This window comes from Dreissena polymorpha, chromosome 10, assembly GCF_020536995.1.
Source record: "Dreissena polymorpha isolate Duluth1 chromosome 10, UMN_Dpol_1.0, whole genome shotgun sequence".
NCBI lineage: Eukaryota > Metazoa > Mollusca > Bivalvia > Myida > Dreissenidae > Dreissena > Dreissena polymorpha.
This window is the reverse complement of record NC_068364.1, coordinates 27,800,198-27,818,061: the sequence shown is the minus strand read 5'-3', so window position 1 is coordinate 27,818,061 and position 17,864 is coordinate 27,800,198. Positions and strand designations below refer to the sequence as shown.

Sequence of the window (17,864 nt, the reverse complement as noted above, 5' to 3'; positions counted from 1 at the left end):
TAGGGTTTACTGGACAAAGGATTGCAAGACTTGCCATCTTCAACAAGTTAGGATATTGTTCACTGTGAAACTTTTTTATTAGATGCCAAAGTGTAAATAGAGAATCTACAGAATACATTTCTGCTTTCACCAATGTCTTAACTTCATTCCACTCCTTTTTCGTGGCCTCTGGGTTTTCAAGTTTTCCTCAAGAAAGTGATGGACAAGAGTATCAATCTTTTCGTCTCCCCATGTCTTCAGGTCAGCATCACACAGCAGTTTAATTAACCTCATAAAGAGAGCCCCAAATTATGACAACAGATCTTTATATGGAAACCTGAAATGATATGACAGACAATAGTTAGTGGTTTGACATTTTATCTGCCTTACCAGGTACCAAATACATGCTACTACATTATCATTGAGCACACTGGATGGTAAACAATAAATTACCTTTTCTCTATATAGTTGATGAGTGCAGTGATTAATTTCTCTTTAGCACTAGCTATATCAGTCTTGGGGCACATGGCGATGGTGTGCTCCTTAAAACCAGCATCTGTGATGACCTGTGACTCAGCCAACTTCATCTCATGGCAGCCTGGAGTGCTAATCAACTGCTGAAGGTCTGACAATGTCTGGTCAATTTTCATCTGGCAAAATATGTTTTGGTAACGAAAGCTCACAAGTATGATTAAATTCATGTGGGGCTTACAATGACCTGTCCATCAATAATAAACTAAAAGGCACACACACAAAAATGAGTGGACACAAGTTAAGACACTGATTAAGGCAGAAATATATCATCATAGCGCTTTCTGATAATCCTGCATTTTCACACAGCAATCAGAGATGACCCAGATCAGACAAATCTGAACAGGGTCTGCCTTGTTTGCATATTGAATTTAGTAAACAATTTAGTCTTGTAACTTAAATTAATAAATAGTCCAACTCCCCATGTTACAAAAAAAGATTTTCTTCATAAATAATAAATTCAGATGGTGTTAAAAGTTAACATAAATATAGAACATGTTAAGGCTTAAATACTTATTTTTATATTGTTAACTACTTAAAACACGTGGTGCTCATTAATGATTGAAGTTGCTGGTACAATACTTTTAAATGTTAAATATTAATATGTATGTAAAAAAAGAATATAAAATTATCTATATTAGAGACTAAAAAATCTAATTTATTACAACTACGTTATTTCAAGACATCCCATACATCATCAGTTACTATTGTGTAACCATTATATCTGAACCGACTACTCGATTATTCTGGGTGTATGGAAATTACTTTGGGTGTATGGAAAATACACAATGGGCCGCTCTAAGCTAATTTGGTCAGGTCATTTTTGTAGGAGCTGAAATATTGAGTATGTCTATCAGCTCCCGAACAATATCAAATCTTCGTTATAAGAGTATGCACATTATCCTCCCCAAACAGAGGGTTAAGTCAGACCAAATTGAGAACGATGGTGTAAATATTCTTATCTTGAATTTGAGAAAAAATGAGTTAAAACATTGACTCAATTTTGTTCTTCTTTTGTATGTTTGTTCCTATCCTCTGTGAACTCCATGTGGTTGGGAAATGTTCTGTATTCTATCAGTAGCTTCACAGCATCCAGGTGACCTTCACTGCATGCCCAGTGAAGAGCAGTCATCCCCTGCAAGAATATGTTCCGTAGTTTATAAAAAATTCCATATACAGGGAAAGTGTCTGTGATGAGCATTCATTGCGTGCAAAGAATATGGTCAAACGTGTCTGCTAGTTGTTTACAAAAATATTCATATCTTATATATGAGCCTCATTCTGGGAAAACGGGGCTTAATGCATGTGAGAAAGTCTTGGATTAGCATGTGCAGTCCACACAGGCTAATCTGGGATGACACTTAACGCACACAATTCAAAGTTTTCCCAGAACTAGATGAGCTTTACTGCAGGCCAAGAAAACGGCTGTCATTAAATACAAAGAATATGGTCAGAAATTTGGTTCCGTAGTATGACAGACTATATATGACTATATAAACTTGCTCTGGGAAATGGGACTTAATGCAAGTGCTTAAAGGGGCCGTCCAACAGATAAAGCGTCGTATCGACGCGATTAGATATTTTGCGAAACTACGAGGATTGCTTATAAAGCTAAACAATACATCCGCTTTAAAAGTGAGCATGGATGGTCGAGTCGTCTAGGCGGGAGGCTTTTTACTCCAGGAATACAGGGTTTAAAGCATTTGATGACAAGCTTCAATACATGCCAAAATCTGTTGGATTTAAGGTGTCCTCCAAGATTAGCCTGTGTAGTCCACATAGACTGAATTTTTCTTTTAAAATAGACTTCCTTAAAACCCAAGTTCCATAAAAACAGAAAGAGTTGTCCCTGATTAGTCTGTGCAGACTGCACAGGCTAAGCTGGGATGGCACTTCATGCATATGCATAAAGCCAAGTATTCACATAATATACTTGCATTCCATTAAACTGGCTTAACCCCTAATACATTGCATTAACATTTTGGCTTAAACACCTAATTCATTGCATTACCTTTTCTGGCTTAACCCTTATGCATCGCATTAACATTTATGGCTTAATCTCCAAATGAATTACATTATTATTTCTTGCTTAACCCCCTAATAAATTGCATTAACATTTCTGGCTTAAACCCTTAATGTATTGCATAAGCATTTCTCGCTTAAACCCCTAATGCCATTGCATTAACAGTTCTGGCTTAAACCCTTAATTACTTGCATAAACATTTCTGGCTTGAACCCATAATGCATTCCAATAACATTTAAAGAAGATGCATTCGGCTTAAATCAGGTTTATTTTATCTTTAGTGGTAAATTGTATGAATTGTTTTGTATTGTATGCACAATTGGTAACTAGTCTTGAAAACAAGTACAAGTAATAATAAAAATTTGAAGAACAATTTAAAATATGCATAAATATAACCAAAAATAGTTTGTGACTGTCTAGGGGTTACTTGGTTTTCCTGTATCCAATGAAAACCGTACAACTCTTTGTCTCTGAAAGCGCATGCCTTGAAGTTTGTTATTTGGCATGTCATATTTGTTTATAGTCTTCTGATCCTAAATGTCTTCATTTATTTAATAAATGTGTCAGTTAATGGATTATTGTTTTGTGAAACGAACATTAATTTAAGCTAGATTGGAGGCATAACTTGGCATTCAAGTTATCGTCTGTTAAAAATGGATCCTGTGTTTATCCATGTTATCATGTTTAAACAAAATATTATCGTTGCTATATCGATTAAAGACAGCCTTTAGTTGAAATATGTCATTTTATATGACCAAATAAACCAACTGTTATCTCAGGTTTCATGGTATGGTTTATCTTACCCTTGAGATTGCATAGTTACCTTGTTTATTGAAGTTTTAACCTTCAAACAGACTGGAGTTTTATCTTTATTTGATAGTGGTAGTGTGAGATGTTAACAGACTATGGACCATAGCCAGATGGGTGTTTTTGTTCAGCTCTAAAATTAAGTCAACCAGGATTAAATAAATACCAAAACATTTAAGGTGAAAAGATATTGTGTTTGTGTTTGTAAATTTCATTCAATAAAATGGCAACCTTTTCACAGTCGACTCTTGACAAAGGATCTGACATTTTCCAAGACTTCTTTTGCTCGGCCTGTCAAGGCAAAAAACTGGATAAAATGGCTGATTTCTACTGTGAATCGTGTTTGAAGTTTTACTGTGGGAATTGTATTAACCTGCACAGCCAGTTGTTTACAGATCATGCCACCTTCGGAAGGGAACACATGAAGAAATGGCCAGTGGCCAAGAAGGTGGACGATTTTCTTTTGAAATGTGATGTCCATAAAGAAGAAAACTTAAACATGTTTTGCGATAAACACAGTGAGCTGTGCTGCACAAATTGTGCATTTCTTAATCACAGGTATATTTTTACTTAAAGAATAGGAAAAAAACAACACCAAAACAAATGTAGGGTTTTCAAACTTATTTGCTAGCTGGAACTATAATTTTTAGAAAGAAAAAATAATTGTATTATATCAATGAAAAACTAAATATTTCAATAAAAATTAATTATTTTATGTACAATAATTATAATAGAAAGAAGACTGCAATTTTAGGCTTTGTAATTGAGTCATGTGTTTTATATCCAGTAAACTGTCTGACGAAATGAATACTTATGTTTAAGATTTATATAAATGAATATTTTTGATTATACCATTTGTATGCATTTAATATATGCATCTCATTCTGACTTTACCAAAGAATTTTCCCATGATAAAAGCTTTCAAAGAATAGGTGTGTTAGTATTTTATATAATTTAAAGTGTTTTTCCCCTTTACTTTCAGACACTGTCCAAAGGTAACTCTTATATCGGACGTAGTAAAAATCCAGTCCACAGACCTTAAAAAACTGTTAGTTTCTATCCAAACAACTCTAGAAGAAATGAGGAAACTTCAAGGAAACCAAGAGGCTAGCCTTCAGTATATGCACAATTCATTTGATGAGCAGTTACAAAAGATACATAAAACTCGGCGAAAAATAAATGCAGCTTTCGACACGATTGAACAGAAGACACTGAATGAAATGAAAGATACACTGACAAAACTGCAAGCCTCTTGCAAAGATGATGTTGACAAATGTATCAGTCTTCAGAATGAATTGAAACAACTTCGAGATGCCATTCAGGACATAAGTGATAAAAGCAAGCTGGAGCTATCCTTTATAGCCACCAGGAAATGCAAGGACAAAATACAGCATTGTGAAACCTTTCTAATGAAGAACTCGCATTGGGTTAAATTTTCAATAACATTCCAGCCTAACAATGAAATTGTTCAGTACTTGTCCAAACTGTCAGGTCTTGGAAAGATTGAACACAGTACCCAGACATTGATTGATCCAAACAAGGTATTCACTGTGCAGCGGAAGTCTGAACATAATGTAAGAATACCAAGTGATTCAGATGAGTGCAATATCACAGCCATCTGTGTCCTCCCAGAAGGACAGGTCCTGGTAGCAGACGATAATAATAACACAATCAAGCTGCTTGACCAGCAGCACCGGGTGGTGAGTCACTGTAGTGTGACAGAATTCCCATATTATATGTGTCAGATCACACCCAGTGAAGTGGCTGTGACTTTGGAAAGTGATGAGGTCCAGTTCATCACAGTCAACAACAGGAATCTGGTGAAAGGAAGGAAGCTTCAGTTACAACATGCATGTGCAGGTATTGCCTGCCACCAGGATGACCTGTATATTACTACCTTTAATGCACTGTACAAGTACATGCTGAGTGGGAAACAAGTCAGCAAGATGTATGAGGATAAATCAAGTCGTTGGACAGGTAAGACTCAGAGTGGATTAATCTGGATATGATTAGGAATACGCCGAACAAATAGATTATAATGTACCATCAATGTATTAATTCAGCTGCAGTTAAGAATACATAGAGGATATGTGTTCATGTCAGTTTAATATCGTTTGTAATTTCACAAGTGATCATACAAAATATATTTTCACAAGTGGGGCAGCCATGAGTAAAAATATTATTTTTCTATGATCATGAGTGAAATAACAAATGATCTTTAACTTACATAAACAATTTTTCTGTTTCTTTAATGCCCTTTTTTCAAGAAATTTATTAACAGCTGTTTCTCTTTTCGCTGAAAAGTTACCTTTTCTCGGAGTTTCTCCCGTGGCGTGCTTTAATACATTTCAAAACACAAAATGACGTCATTAGTGTGAGAAACTGATGTAATAATACCACTGAAATTCTCCAGTTAAACTCTTTTACAATTTATATAAACGTTGAAAAGCATAAAATAAGAAGACAATTTGTTGGATTCGGTGGAATGTCGATTTTAATTCACTCGTGATCATAGAAAAAATACTTAAATTTAGTTATGATAATCTAAATATAGAAAGAGGAGTTCCGAAAATGTGTTCTTTTCACCGGTTTTATTTGTTTATTTTCACTGCTGTTATTTCACTGCAGAAATGTCATATTTTATCATTAGGTATAAAAGAAAAGTTTTTTTTAAATTTACACAATCCCTTTATGCCATGTCTAGAAATGTATGTGAATTAAATTTATTTTAATGATATTAAATTTCATGGATAAGTTAAATCAGGGCTATTCGTTTGATCTTAAAAACTGTGTAGTTTTTTTAAGTTTGATAATTATATAAGACTTTGGGGAAAAAAACTTGGTAATACATTTTATTTTGTGACTGAACGGAAACTACAAAAAATTATTTCTGTTGAATCATATGGATATTATTGTAGATTCTGCATTTCTTTTTCTTTTCACTATTTGTAACCTGTTTTTTTTTCTAATAAATTTTTAATTTACAGAAAAAGCATTAATCATACAATAACACTTTGTGAGATGTGTGTGATAAAATTAATCATTTAAATTAATTTTAATTTGTGATTGAACGGCAACTATACAAATGTCGGTTGAATCATATTGGTTTCACAGTAGACACCACATTCCTTCTTTTTTCTATTTGTAACCTGAGCTTTTTATTGTTGTTTTTGGAATTTAAATTTTCAATAAAAGGTGTTTACTAATAATTTTATCAACTATTGATAAAAACATTTTTTTCAATTTCAATAACAATCATATCTATATTTATTATTTTGTATGATAGTCATGTAAAATATTTCAATGTGTGTTAATGAATGTTTAATCATGTGTACATGTTTGGTAAATTTATTATAACTGCATGCAGTTACACCAACTAACACACATTATTAAGTATTGTTTCCTTCCATGCTTTGGTGAAAGACTTCAAATCTTAAAGCACAAACACACGTCAAATATAAACAAGTCAACATAAAGAGAAAACAAAACACTGAAACACAACTTTAATAATAATTATTATTATAGTGTATCTGTTCTTTACCATTTTTTATACAGTTTAAATAAGATTTCTATTTATCTACTAAATGTATATTTCAATATCGTGATGTTACTCTGTTTTGCAGTAGTGGGGTGTGCTGTGAGTCCCACAGGGGACAAGTTGTACATCACAAACATCTCTGATAACAAGGTCCTCACCCTGGCCAGGGATGGTTCAGTCCTGGCCACATTCACTGACCGTGCACTACATGACCCATGTGATGTACACGTGACACCTGCAGGCCAGGTGCTGGTATGTTATAAAGTCTCGTCACACACTATCATACAGGTGGACGATGAGGGCAGAAAGAAGCTGGCCACTATTGCTACAAAGAAGGATGGAATGGTGTCCCCACGGTCAGTCTGCTACAACAGACACACTGCGTCCATCCTTGTGGGACTTTATGCCGCCAACAACAGTATCCTGGTGTTCAAAGTGCAATAGCATAATTCTACATGTATCCTGATTGATGATTCAGATTATTTATTGCCATGGAATTATGTTGTGCATAAAAATATGTTTGTGTTATAATACTACAACAATGTTAGTATTATTACAGATGCATTTATTTTGTAAAGAAATAATGTCATTAGTTGAAAGAATATAAAGACTTTCTGGGATCATAAGAACTATTATAGAATATATTATATTGTTGCATCTATTACAATTGTTTTATATTACTCTTTTACTTAACAAGGTGTCTAGAACTGCTAGACAAATGATAGTTCAGAATATAATGTCTGTAATTTACATAACATAAATAATATTTTGAATCTATATATAGGCAGTCATTTCTTTTTACATAAATTAAAAAATTATTTAAGATTACTGGGAAAAAAAATCCTTGAATTTGAAGTATCATGTTTTGTTTCTTGCGCTGAAAAAACATTTCTTTTGTAATATTTAATTACGTTTCAGCATTGCTGTCTAACAAAGGTTTCGATCTGAATTAATATCCAATGAAATTTTGATAATTTATGCAAGTAGACCTAATTGAATAAATGTTCAATCAGCATGACCAATATGAACATGAGCACCATCTTGCGGGTGCAGACCGCTCATCTATTTTCTTTTTAAAGGTGAAGGGACTCTCATTTTCAATCACAAAGGAGGGAGGGGTGAAGTGTATAGAGTGGGAGTGTGGACATTTATTACATTATCTTCCAAAAATGCGAAAAAATGCAAAAAAAAAAATCGGGGGGGGGGGGGGATTCTTGGGTGCAATGGTTGGACGTTATTTCAAACATAAAATAATAAAAATAAATATTTGTGTTTTTTAACCGTTTCAAAAAAAATATTATTTTTTTGGGTGGGGGGGTGGGTGGGGTGGGGGGGTATAGTGTGAGGGTGTGGTGGTTATTTGTGAGATGATCTTAAAAAAAAAATAGGGGGGGATTCGGGTGGGGGGAGGGGAGGTTTCTTGGGTGCGATGGTTGGACAGTATTTCAAACATAAAATAATAAAAATAAATATTTGTGTTTTTAACCATTTCAAAAAAAAATGGGGGGGGGGGTATAATGTGAGGGTGTGGAGGTCATTTGTGAGATGATCTTAAAAAAAAAATTAGGGGGGGGGATTCGGGGGAGGGGGGAGGGCACGGGGGATGGTTTGGGTGGAGTCTATTATGGTATGTCAGGTAAGAGTAGTTTGTCAAAGCATCAATCAAATCTTATCATTAATAAAGAAGTTATGGCAATTTTAGCAAAATTTAATAATTTGACCTTGAGAGTAAAAGTCATTCAAAGGTCAAGGTAAAATTCAACTTGCCAGGTATAGTAACCTCATGATAGCATGAAAGTATTTGAAGTTTAAAAGCAATAGCCTTGAAACTTAAGAAGTAAATTGGATCGAAACACAAAATTAACCATATATTCAAAGTTACTAAGTCAAAAAGGGCCATAATTCCGTAAAAATGACAACCAGAGTTATGCAACTGGTCTTTTAACTGTACCCTTATGATAGTTTGCAAGTGTTCCAAGTATGAAAGCAATATCTATGATACTTTAGGGATAAAGTGGACCAAAACACAAAACTTAACGGAATTTTCAATTTTCTATGTATAAAGGGCCCATAATTCCGTCCAAGTGCCAGTCAGAGTTACATTACTTAGCCTGCACAGTCCCCTTATGATAGTTTATAAGTGTTGCAAGTATGAAAGCAATAGTTTTCATACTGTAGGAATAAAGTGGACCTAAACACAAAACTTAACCAAATTTTCACTTTTCTAAGTATAAAAAGGGCACATAATTCTGTCAAATTGCCAGTCAGAGTTACATAACTTTGCCTGCACAGTCCCCTTATGATAGTTAGTAAGTGTTGCAAGTATGAAAGCAATAGCTTTGATACTTGAGGAATAAAATGGACCTTAACACAAAACATCAATTTTCTAAGTATTAAAAGGGCACATAATTCTGTCAATATGCACGCCAGAGTTATCTAACTTTGCCTGCCTAGTCCCCTTATGATAATAAGTAAGTGTACCAAGTTTGAATGCAATAGCATTGATACTTTCTGAGAAAGGTGGACCTAAACGCAAAACTTAACCAAAATTTTCAATTTTCTAAGTATAAAAAGGGCACATAATTCTGTCAAAATGCACGCCAGAGTTATCTAACTTTGCCTGCCCAGTCCCCTCATGATAGTAAGTAAGTGTACCAAGTTTGAATGCAATAGCATTGATACTTTCTGAGAAAAGTGGACCTAAACGCAAAACTTAACCGGACGCCGACGCCAACGCCGACGCCGACTTCAAGGTGATGACAATAGCTCATAATTTTTTTTCAAAAAATAGATGAGCTAAAAATGCAGCAATACAGGATTTTGCTACATGTATAAAGAACCCGATTTTACAGTGTGAAACTATTTGATAAAGTTTAGATATGTTATAAGCAGCTACAGCAGTTTGACACTTGTCAAAATAAATTCTTTTTGTGTGTACCCCTTTATATTTAGTTTAGTTTAAACCTATTTATTTTAGCTCGATCGCATAGAAAGCCTTAGGCTTATTTTAAACGCTCTTGAGTCTGTTTCATGGCCCTAGAAGCAGTACTTGGTATGTATTGAAAAGATCTTAAGAACGCTCCTACGATGGGGATCGAACCCGTCAACTCCCGGTCGCTAGGCAGACACCATATCCACTACGCAAAGGCGACCCTTTATATTTGTCAGAGTGTTTATATGTGCAGGCTGTGTTATCATATATAAAAATTAGTATTATATTGCATTCTGTGCACTGGTTTATATTGTAGCAGGTTGTTGTTCCTTATTGTTCCTTATTGTTCCTAATTTACATTCAAACATAATGAACTACCTATTTGACAAACGCCAGCATTCTGGCTGCAATTGTGGCATCTCTGTAAATGCAAGACATTACATCTTGCAGGTTATCAATGTCAGTGCGCAGTCAGCGGGTTTAAAAGTTCTGTTGACATTATCCCATTTGCTTGACAAGAAACTTCTTTAAACAAGATTTATGACTATTCAATGATTATCATGAGCTGAACGCAGGACATTTAGGTTAGACATTCAATTAATCAAAAATTGTGTCACCAGTGCTAGTTTTCCCAGACAAATACCATTCCATTTAGATAAATTGAGTGTGCCTTGAATTCATCTATATATATTTGTTGTTTGTTTTCATCTCATTTGTTTAAGTACATTCACTTTAATTTATTCTGAAAATAGTAAGATTTCTGAGGGTTTTACTTCTACAAAATTGATTGCTAAAATGAGTCAACGGAAAACAACAATAATACCTAGAATGAAGATTGTATTTTATACTTGTTTCTTACTCAGTCAAAGCAATTAGTAATGACACTATTATCGTTTGTGCATTTTCTTGTACACTAACGCTTTATGCAGACATCAATGAGTAAACTAATACTAAATGTCTTGAATAATTGTGTATATAAATTATGATAATGTTAACTTGTTCTATACGTGCTTATATGAAAACACCATATTTTGCCAACCAGTGGGCAGAGTCTAAATTGTGTGCGTGATGTCAGTCATCTACTCATACATTCAATACTGGCCGCTCAAAGAGTAAACGATCATGTTAGAATATTCTTTGAGAAAATTATTCATGAAAAATAATAGATTCTACAGGATTTTTTAACTAGACCTGCTATTACAGATCCGTGATAATGCAGTCAAATTAAATTTAAAAACATGGTTATAATAAAATGTTAATGTTCTAGTAAATGTATAAGGCTTTTTTCTTGACAAACAAGAAATTAACAACTTGCGTATCACAACGTCATTAAATGATATGAGTTCTTGTGCTCGTTCCCAGTTTTGGCATTTCTGCTGTGCTCTAGAAAATTTATCAGCGTTTTGCAAAGACCGCTGTTAAACAACGAAAACTTATCACTAAAAACAAGAAAATGACTGCAATCTATACGTCTATAATTTATATTGCTTTGTCAAATTGCTATCATAGCATTAACTTCATATAATTTTATATATACAGTACAGTTCTTTAAATTTTGCCTATTTAAAAAATAAAATGGGAAACTGTGTTTTATTTTTTATAAATCTACATGCTATGGAAAATATACTCATAGTATTTCAACAATATTTCTAGAATGTTCTTCTTCATACATTGAATACCTAAGGACAAATTTCTTATCAGTTCCAATATCTTTTTTGTAAAGGTGCATCTGATCTCCCCCTTTTTTGCAAAATAATGGAATAAACCATGCAGCATACTTGATTTGGTAGCAATGACAACAAGAATAGCATTATAAATAGCTTTTTAGGGATAGTTTTTCAAAACTATACAGTTTAACCAAACAATTCATAGCCATTATCAAAGGGCCATTTTTTTTTTTTTTGAACCTTGTCATTTAAGTTATAATGTTCCATTCATCATTTTTGTCCTTCATTGAGAACTGCAGTGTGTATTTTCTATAGGTATTTCTCTCCTCTGTCATGGCTTTTCCCCAATAATTGCCTTTATATTTAACAATTAACAAGATGCGTTTGTGAAACACAATGTCCCCCTATATGACGTTTGACCTTGAAGGATGACCTTGACCTTGACCATTCACCACTCAAAAAGTGCAGCTCCCTGAGATACACATGCATTTAAATTATAAAATTGCTAGCTTCAATATTGCAGAAGTGACATTACAAGAGCAATTTTGACCCATATATTTGACCTTGAAGGATGACCTTGACCTTGACCTTTCACCACTCAAAATGTGCAGCTCCATGAGATACACATGCATGCCAAATATCAAGTTGCTATCTTCAATATAGCAAAAGTATTCATAAAATAAGCGATTTGGGCCACATATATTTGACCTCTGAGCTTGAAGGATGACCTTGACCTTTCACCACTCAAATTGTGCAGCTCAATGAGATACACATGCATGCCAAATATCAAGTTGCTATCTTCAATATTTCAAAAGTATTCATAAAATAAGCGATTTGGGCCACATATATTTGACCTCTGACCTTGAAGGATGACCTTGACCTTGACTTTTCACCACTCAAAATGTGCAGCTCTATGAGATACACATGCATGCCAAATATCAAGTTGCTATCTTCAATATTGCAAAAGTATTCATAAAATGAGCGATTTTGGCCACATAAATGTGACCTCTGACCTTGAAGGATGACCTTGACCTTGACCTTTCACCACTCAAAATGTGCAGCTCCATGAGATACACATGCATGCCAAATATCAAGTTGCTATATTGAATATAGCAAAAGTTATTGCAAAATGTTAAAGTTGGCGCAAACAGACCAACCAACCAACCAACAGACAGGGCAAAAACAATATGTCCCCCACTACAATAGTGGGGGACATAAAAACAACTACATTTGTAAATATCTAATGATTTCAACACTCATAATGACTTAACTTTTGGTTCAAGAATGTAGTCAGACATATAGGATTTTACGTTGCTACGCATACATGTTTCATAGGTCATTATTCCAAGATTGCTTAAAATGGAGAAAAAAAATCAAATCTCTGAACAATGAGAAATCAAATCGAATTTGAGATGGACATGTTATAAATAATAGGGCTTAATAAAATGCTTGTGTCTGTCAACAATGGAGAATACTTCTTAGATACAAACAATATTTATAATAAATTTAAACAGTGAATGAATGTCTGATAAAGTTAGTGTTTGTTAATTGGAGTTCAGCCTTTTCTAAAAAAAACAACAACATTTAAAATGATAAGTGCTGCAACCATACGCTCAAACCCTATTGCAATATATTGTCAGTTCAAATACCCGTATTGCAATATATTGCAATATATTGCTTACTTGTACCAGAATTATAACTCACCAGATAATCACCAAAAACAACTTAATTACATGAACATAACTTTTGTATTGTATGTTTATTGTGTTGTTGAACAACACTTTTTCCCTTGAAATTGTCTATAAAGTCAAACTCGGTGTTCGTTTCGTCTGCCATTTTGAGAACTATTATAAAAGTCGACAAGAAGAATAATAACCCGAAAGAGAATTGTGGATGTTTAAAAGCCGGTCGTGTAATTTATCAGAATGCTGTTACGTAAAACAAAAATTGATCATTATTCCTTCTGTTGATAATGACATCAATTTACATTTTTTATGATGTAATTAATTGTGTTGTTTTTTTTCCAATTTCCATAAACTTCATCTGAAATTTTACAGTATGACATGTAAAAGCAGATCGTATTGCAATACAATATGCGGATTGCGTATTGCGCTATATACTAATATATTGTAGCAGCTCTAAAAATGATTATTATTGTAAATGGGTAAGACAAACATGGTTTCATTTATATGTAAGTTTATCTGTGCATAACCAGATTCATATTCATATTCTGCTGTATAATGTGTGTCACTCTGTACTGTAGTAGCATGTTAGTGAAATTGATGATTTTAAAATGTATAAATATTAAAATAAAATTAGTACATTGAACAATAAAACTTAAGTGTGAATGTTGTTCATAGTTGTTGATATTTTCCCCCAAACAGCGAACAAGGCGCTCAAATATAACCCCAAATCCGAGATATTCTGCTATTTTTTCCCTAATAAAATGGTGAGGCTTTACACCCTCCATGTACAAAAACAACAAGCCATTTCGTTGAATTGATATCCCCGCCAATATGCTTCTGGACACAAAAGTGTTATATTTGACACTCAAATAGCATTTTTTTAAAGATACAAAGGGCCATAACTCTGTTTTTATCAGATGGTGTATAATGCCATTTGGCGTGCATCATCCTAGTATCCATATATATACTCATACCAAGTTTCAATGAAATCCGTCAAAGCACTTCCAAGATATGACTCCGGACATACGGAAAGATGGGCGGATAGATGGCCGGATGGACAACGCCAAAACAATATCCCTCTGCCGATGGCGGGGGGAACAACAACCTGGACCATGAGAGCACTAAACAGCCAACTATCAGACCAACAAATAGTTGTTAAAAGTAAAAAAAAGGGATAAAGCAAGGTTGTTTTATTTTAATTTCTACCATTCTGACTTATACGTTTGCAACTCAAATAAGAATTATATTTTTCAATACTGTGGTCAGATTTGACATGTCTGTCTGTAATCCTTATGAGTGATTTTACAAATTTTCAAGGCCATCATGTGAAATATCAATGTAACATTTAAGTGTCGTCCCCATGCAGTCAGCACAAGATAATCTTGGACAAAACTTTACAAATTTAGTCCAGTTTTCACAGAGCGATTATTAATATTGTTCTGGTCTTCTTTTATTTACCAGGTTTTCCGAAGGAAAAAACTGGTTACTGTAAACGTATAGAAATTCGTCGGTATGAAATTTCGTGGTTTAATAAAAATCAACAAATTCGTTGACACGTAATTTCGTGGATTTCAATTTTTTTTTGGAATACTGACCGTCATAATTATTAAACTTTTATTAAAACAACCATAGTAATAACGAAGCTTAATCTGCTAATCTGTGTTGACAGCAAGACTTGGGGTTAATGTGCACTGAAGCATGAAAGTGTTGCCAAATGCCAATAATTGTCGAAAAGATCGATAAAGCGGCGCACATGTAGATCCCTGCTCGCTAATTGCCATCAATGTTGTTTTGACAATATTTGCAATTCTCAGCGCAATCTGTCTCTTAGTAGTAACAATTAAGTAATAAGGTCCCCAAAATACACGTGTGAAAACCGTTATATCTCTTTTAACTTTAATTGGCACTAATTAACATATGTGATAAATCTGCAAACTGTTAATTTGACGACGTCACGTAAAAAGTATTATTACCCAGACACTTATCAAGAAAACAACATATTGTATTAACTAGCATATCTCAATCAAACAATGTCTCTTCCAAATGGTTGGACACGGAAACAGTTCAGACACGTTCCCCTACTATAGCAGGCTTGCCCGACCTTGCAAAGGCTCAGTCTATGACTGAAGCATTATTGACACAGGTCGCAAACGATTCAGTGGAAGAAAACATTTTCAATTCGGAAATATTTTAATTAATCAAGAAATTGTTTAATGTGACCTACTGAATTATTACAAAAAACAAATATCTCGGATAACTGAAAACAAAAGAAAATGTCGGAAATGACAATCGGAAATGGCAGATTTCGGCTAAAAGAATGTATAAAATATCGTTGGTACTTGAATTCGTGGTTCAGTGGAACAACAAAATCCACGAAAAATTCGTACCACACGAAATTTAATGGTTTTACAGTATTAGATTGGCGAATGCGGGCTGGCTGGTGGGCGGGCGGAACAAGCTTGTCCGGGCCATAACTATGTCGTTCATTGTCAGATTTTAAAATCATTTGGCACATTTGTTCACCATCATTGGACGGTGTGTCGCGCGAAATAATTACGTCGATATCTCCAAGGTCAAGGTCACACTTTGAGTTCAAAGGTCAAAAATGGCCATAAATGAGCTTGTCCTGGCCATAACTATGTCATTCATTGTGAGATTTTAAAATCATTTGGCACATTTTTTCACCATCATGGGACGGTGTGTGTCGCACGAAAGAATCACGTCAATATCTCCAATGTCAAGGTTGCCACGACTAAAAATAGATTTTTTTTTAAAACAAACATACAAAGGGGGTTAATTTTGTTTGTTCATTTCAAAAGTTCAGTTTGAGTTTTCTCCTTTTATCAGATTTTTTTTCACAATGAAAACCTGGTTTTGTGACAATTTTGTCCCTTGTTATTATTTTGTTCTGGTCTTATTGAAAGATGACTTGGTTCCACACGTGAAATTTCAAGGACCCACATGTCAAATGTCAAGGTCATCATGAGAAATGTCAAGGCCATACCTGTGCGGCCGTTGTTGTAGACATGCTGTATGTCCACGTTGTGTTTGAGAAACGTCATAAAATGTCAAGGACAAAATAATGTGCATCATCCAGACCACATGTCATATATAAAGACCACATGTGAAATGTCAAGGGCATACCTGTGCCACCGTTCTTGTCGACCTGTTGTATGTCCACGTTGTGTTTGAGGAAGGTCTCCAACACCTGGTCAGCCCCCTTGCCCGCTGCCCACATGAACGCCGTCCTGCCCTCCACGTCTGCTTCGTCTGTCACGTTGGCGCGAGACAGAAACACCTCCACTGTCTCCTGAATGAGAAAATGGGGCTTAATGCTTGTGTTTAAAGTGTCATCCCAAATTACCCTGTGCAGTCCCCACAGGCTAATCAGCGACAACATTTTAAGATTGGAAAATGAACATTTCCACCGTGTCCTGAATGGGATATGGTTGTTAACTTAACTAAAGCTATACGTTATTCAGTGATTGTTTTGTCAGATTTGGAGCGTTATTTAGCCTTGTTCCCAGTCTCAGACAGTATACATTTTGCCAAAATGACAGCCACCAATTCCCAAGTAAAGGTTTTGCCCTTTACAGGAACACTTCCACCGTCTCCTGAACAACAAATCAGGAGCTTAATACATGTGTGTTAAGTGTTGTCCAAGATGAGCCCGTACAGTTCTGCACAGGCTAATCAGAGACAACACTCTAGCCTAGACTAGACTTGATGACTCAATAAAGCAGTCTGCACAGGCTAATCAGGGATGACACTTTCAGCCTAGACTAGACTTGATGACTTAATAAAGCAGTCTGCACAGGCTTATCAGGGATGACACTTTCAGCCTAGACTTGTTGACTTAATAAAGCAGTCTGCACAGGCTAATCAGGGATGACACTTTCTGCCTAGACTAGACTTGTTGACTTAATAAAGCAGTCTGCACAAGCTAATCATAGACAACACTTTCAGCCTAGACTAGACTTGTTGACTTAATAAAGCAGTCTGCACAAGCTTATCAGGGATGACACTTTGAGCCTAGACTAGACTTGTTGACTTAATAAAGCAGTCTGCACAAGCTAATCAGGGATGACACTTTCAGCCTATACTAGACGTGTTGATTCAATAACCCAGTCTGCACAAGCTAATCGGGGACAACACTTTCAGCCTAGACTAGACTTGTTGACTTAATAAAGCAGTCAGCACAAGCTAATCAGAGACAACACTTTCAGCCTAGACTAGACTTGTTGACTTAATAAAGCAGTCTGCACAGGCTAATCAGGGATGACACTTTCAGCCTAGACTAGACTTGTTGACTTAAAAAAGCAGTCTGCACAAGCTAATCAGGGACAACACTTTCAGCCTAGACTAGACTTGTTGACTTAATAAAGCAGTCTGCACAAGCTAATCAGGGACAACACTTTCAGCCTAGACTAGACTTGTTGACTTAATAAAGCAGTCTGCACAAGCTAATCAAGGACAACACTTTCAGCCTAGACTAGACTTGTTGACTTAATAAAGCAGTCTGCACAAGCTTATCAGGGATGACACTTTCAGCCTAGACTAGACTTGTTGACTTAATAAAGCAGTCTGCACAGGCTAATCAAAGACAACACTTTCAGCCTAGACTAGACTTGTTGACTTAATAAAGCAGTCTGCACAGGCTAATCAAAGACAACACTTTCAGCCTAGACTAGACTTGTTGACT

General features: G+C 35.0%; 2 protein-coding genes across 3 annotated transcripts in view; one reads left to right on the top strand and one right to left on the bottom strand.

Moving 5' to 3' along the window:
• The window catches only part of LOC127847309 (uncharacterized), an 80,786-nt gene extending 72,764 nt beyond the window's left edge, over positions 1-8,022 (top strand). The window contains exons 1-2 of one of the 2 annotated variants that reach the window (XM_052379155.1): positions 5,139-5,317; positions 6,964-8,022. In XM_052379155.1, coding sequence (XP_052235115.1) covers positions 5,260-5,317; positions 6,964-7,322 — 417 coding nt within the window. In that variant the 5' untranslated portion in view covers positions 5,139-5,259 and the 3' untranslated portion in view covers positions 7,323-8,022. Of the gene's footprint in view, positions 1-5,138; positions 5,318-6,963 lie in introns of those variants that run through there. The other variant, XM_052379156.1, reaches the window with a different exon arrangement.
• Positions 1-17,864, bottom strand: part of LOC127847286 (inversin-like) — a 358,521-nt gene that overhangs the window by 221,287 nt on the left and 119,370 nt on the right.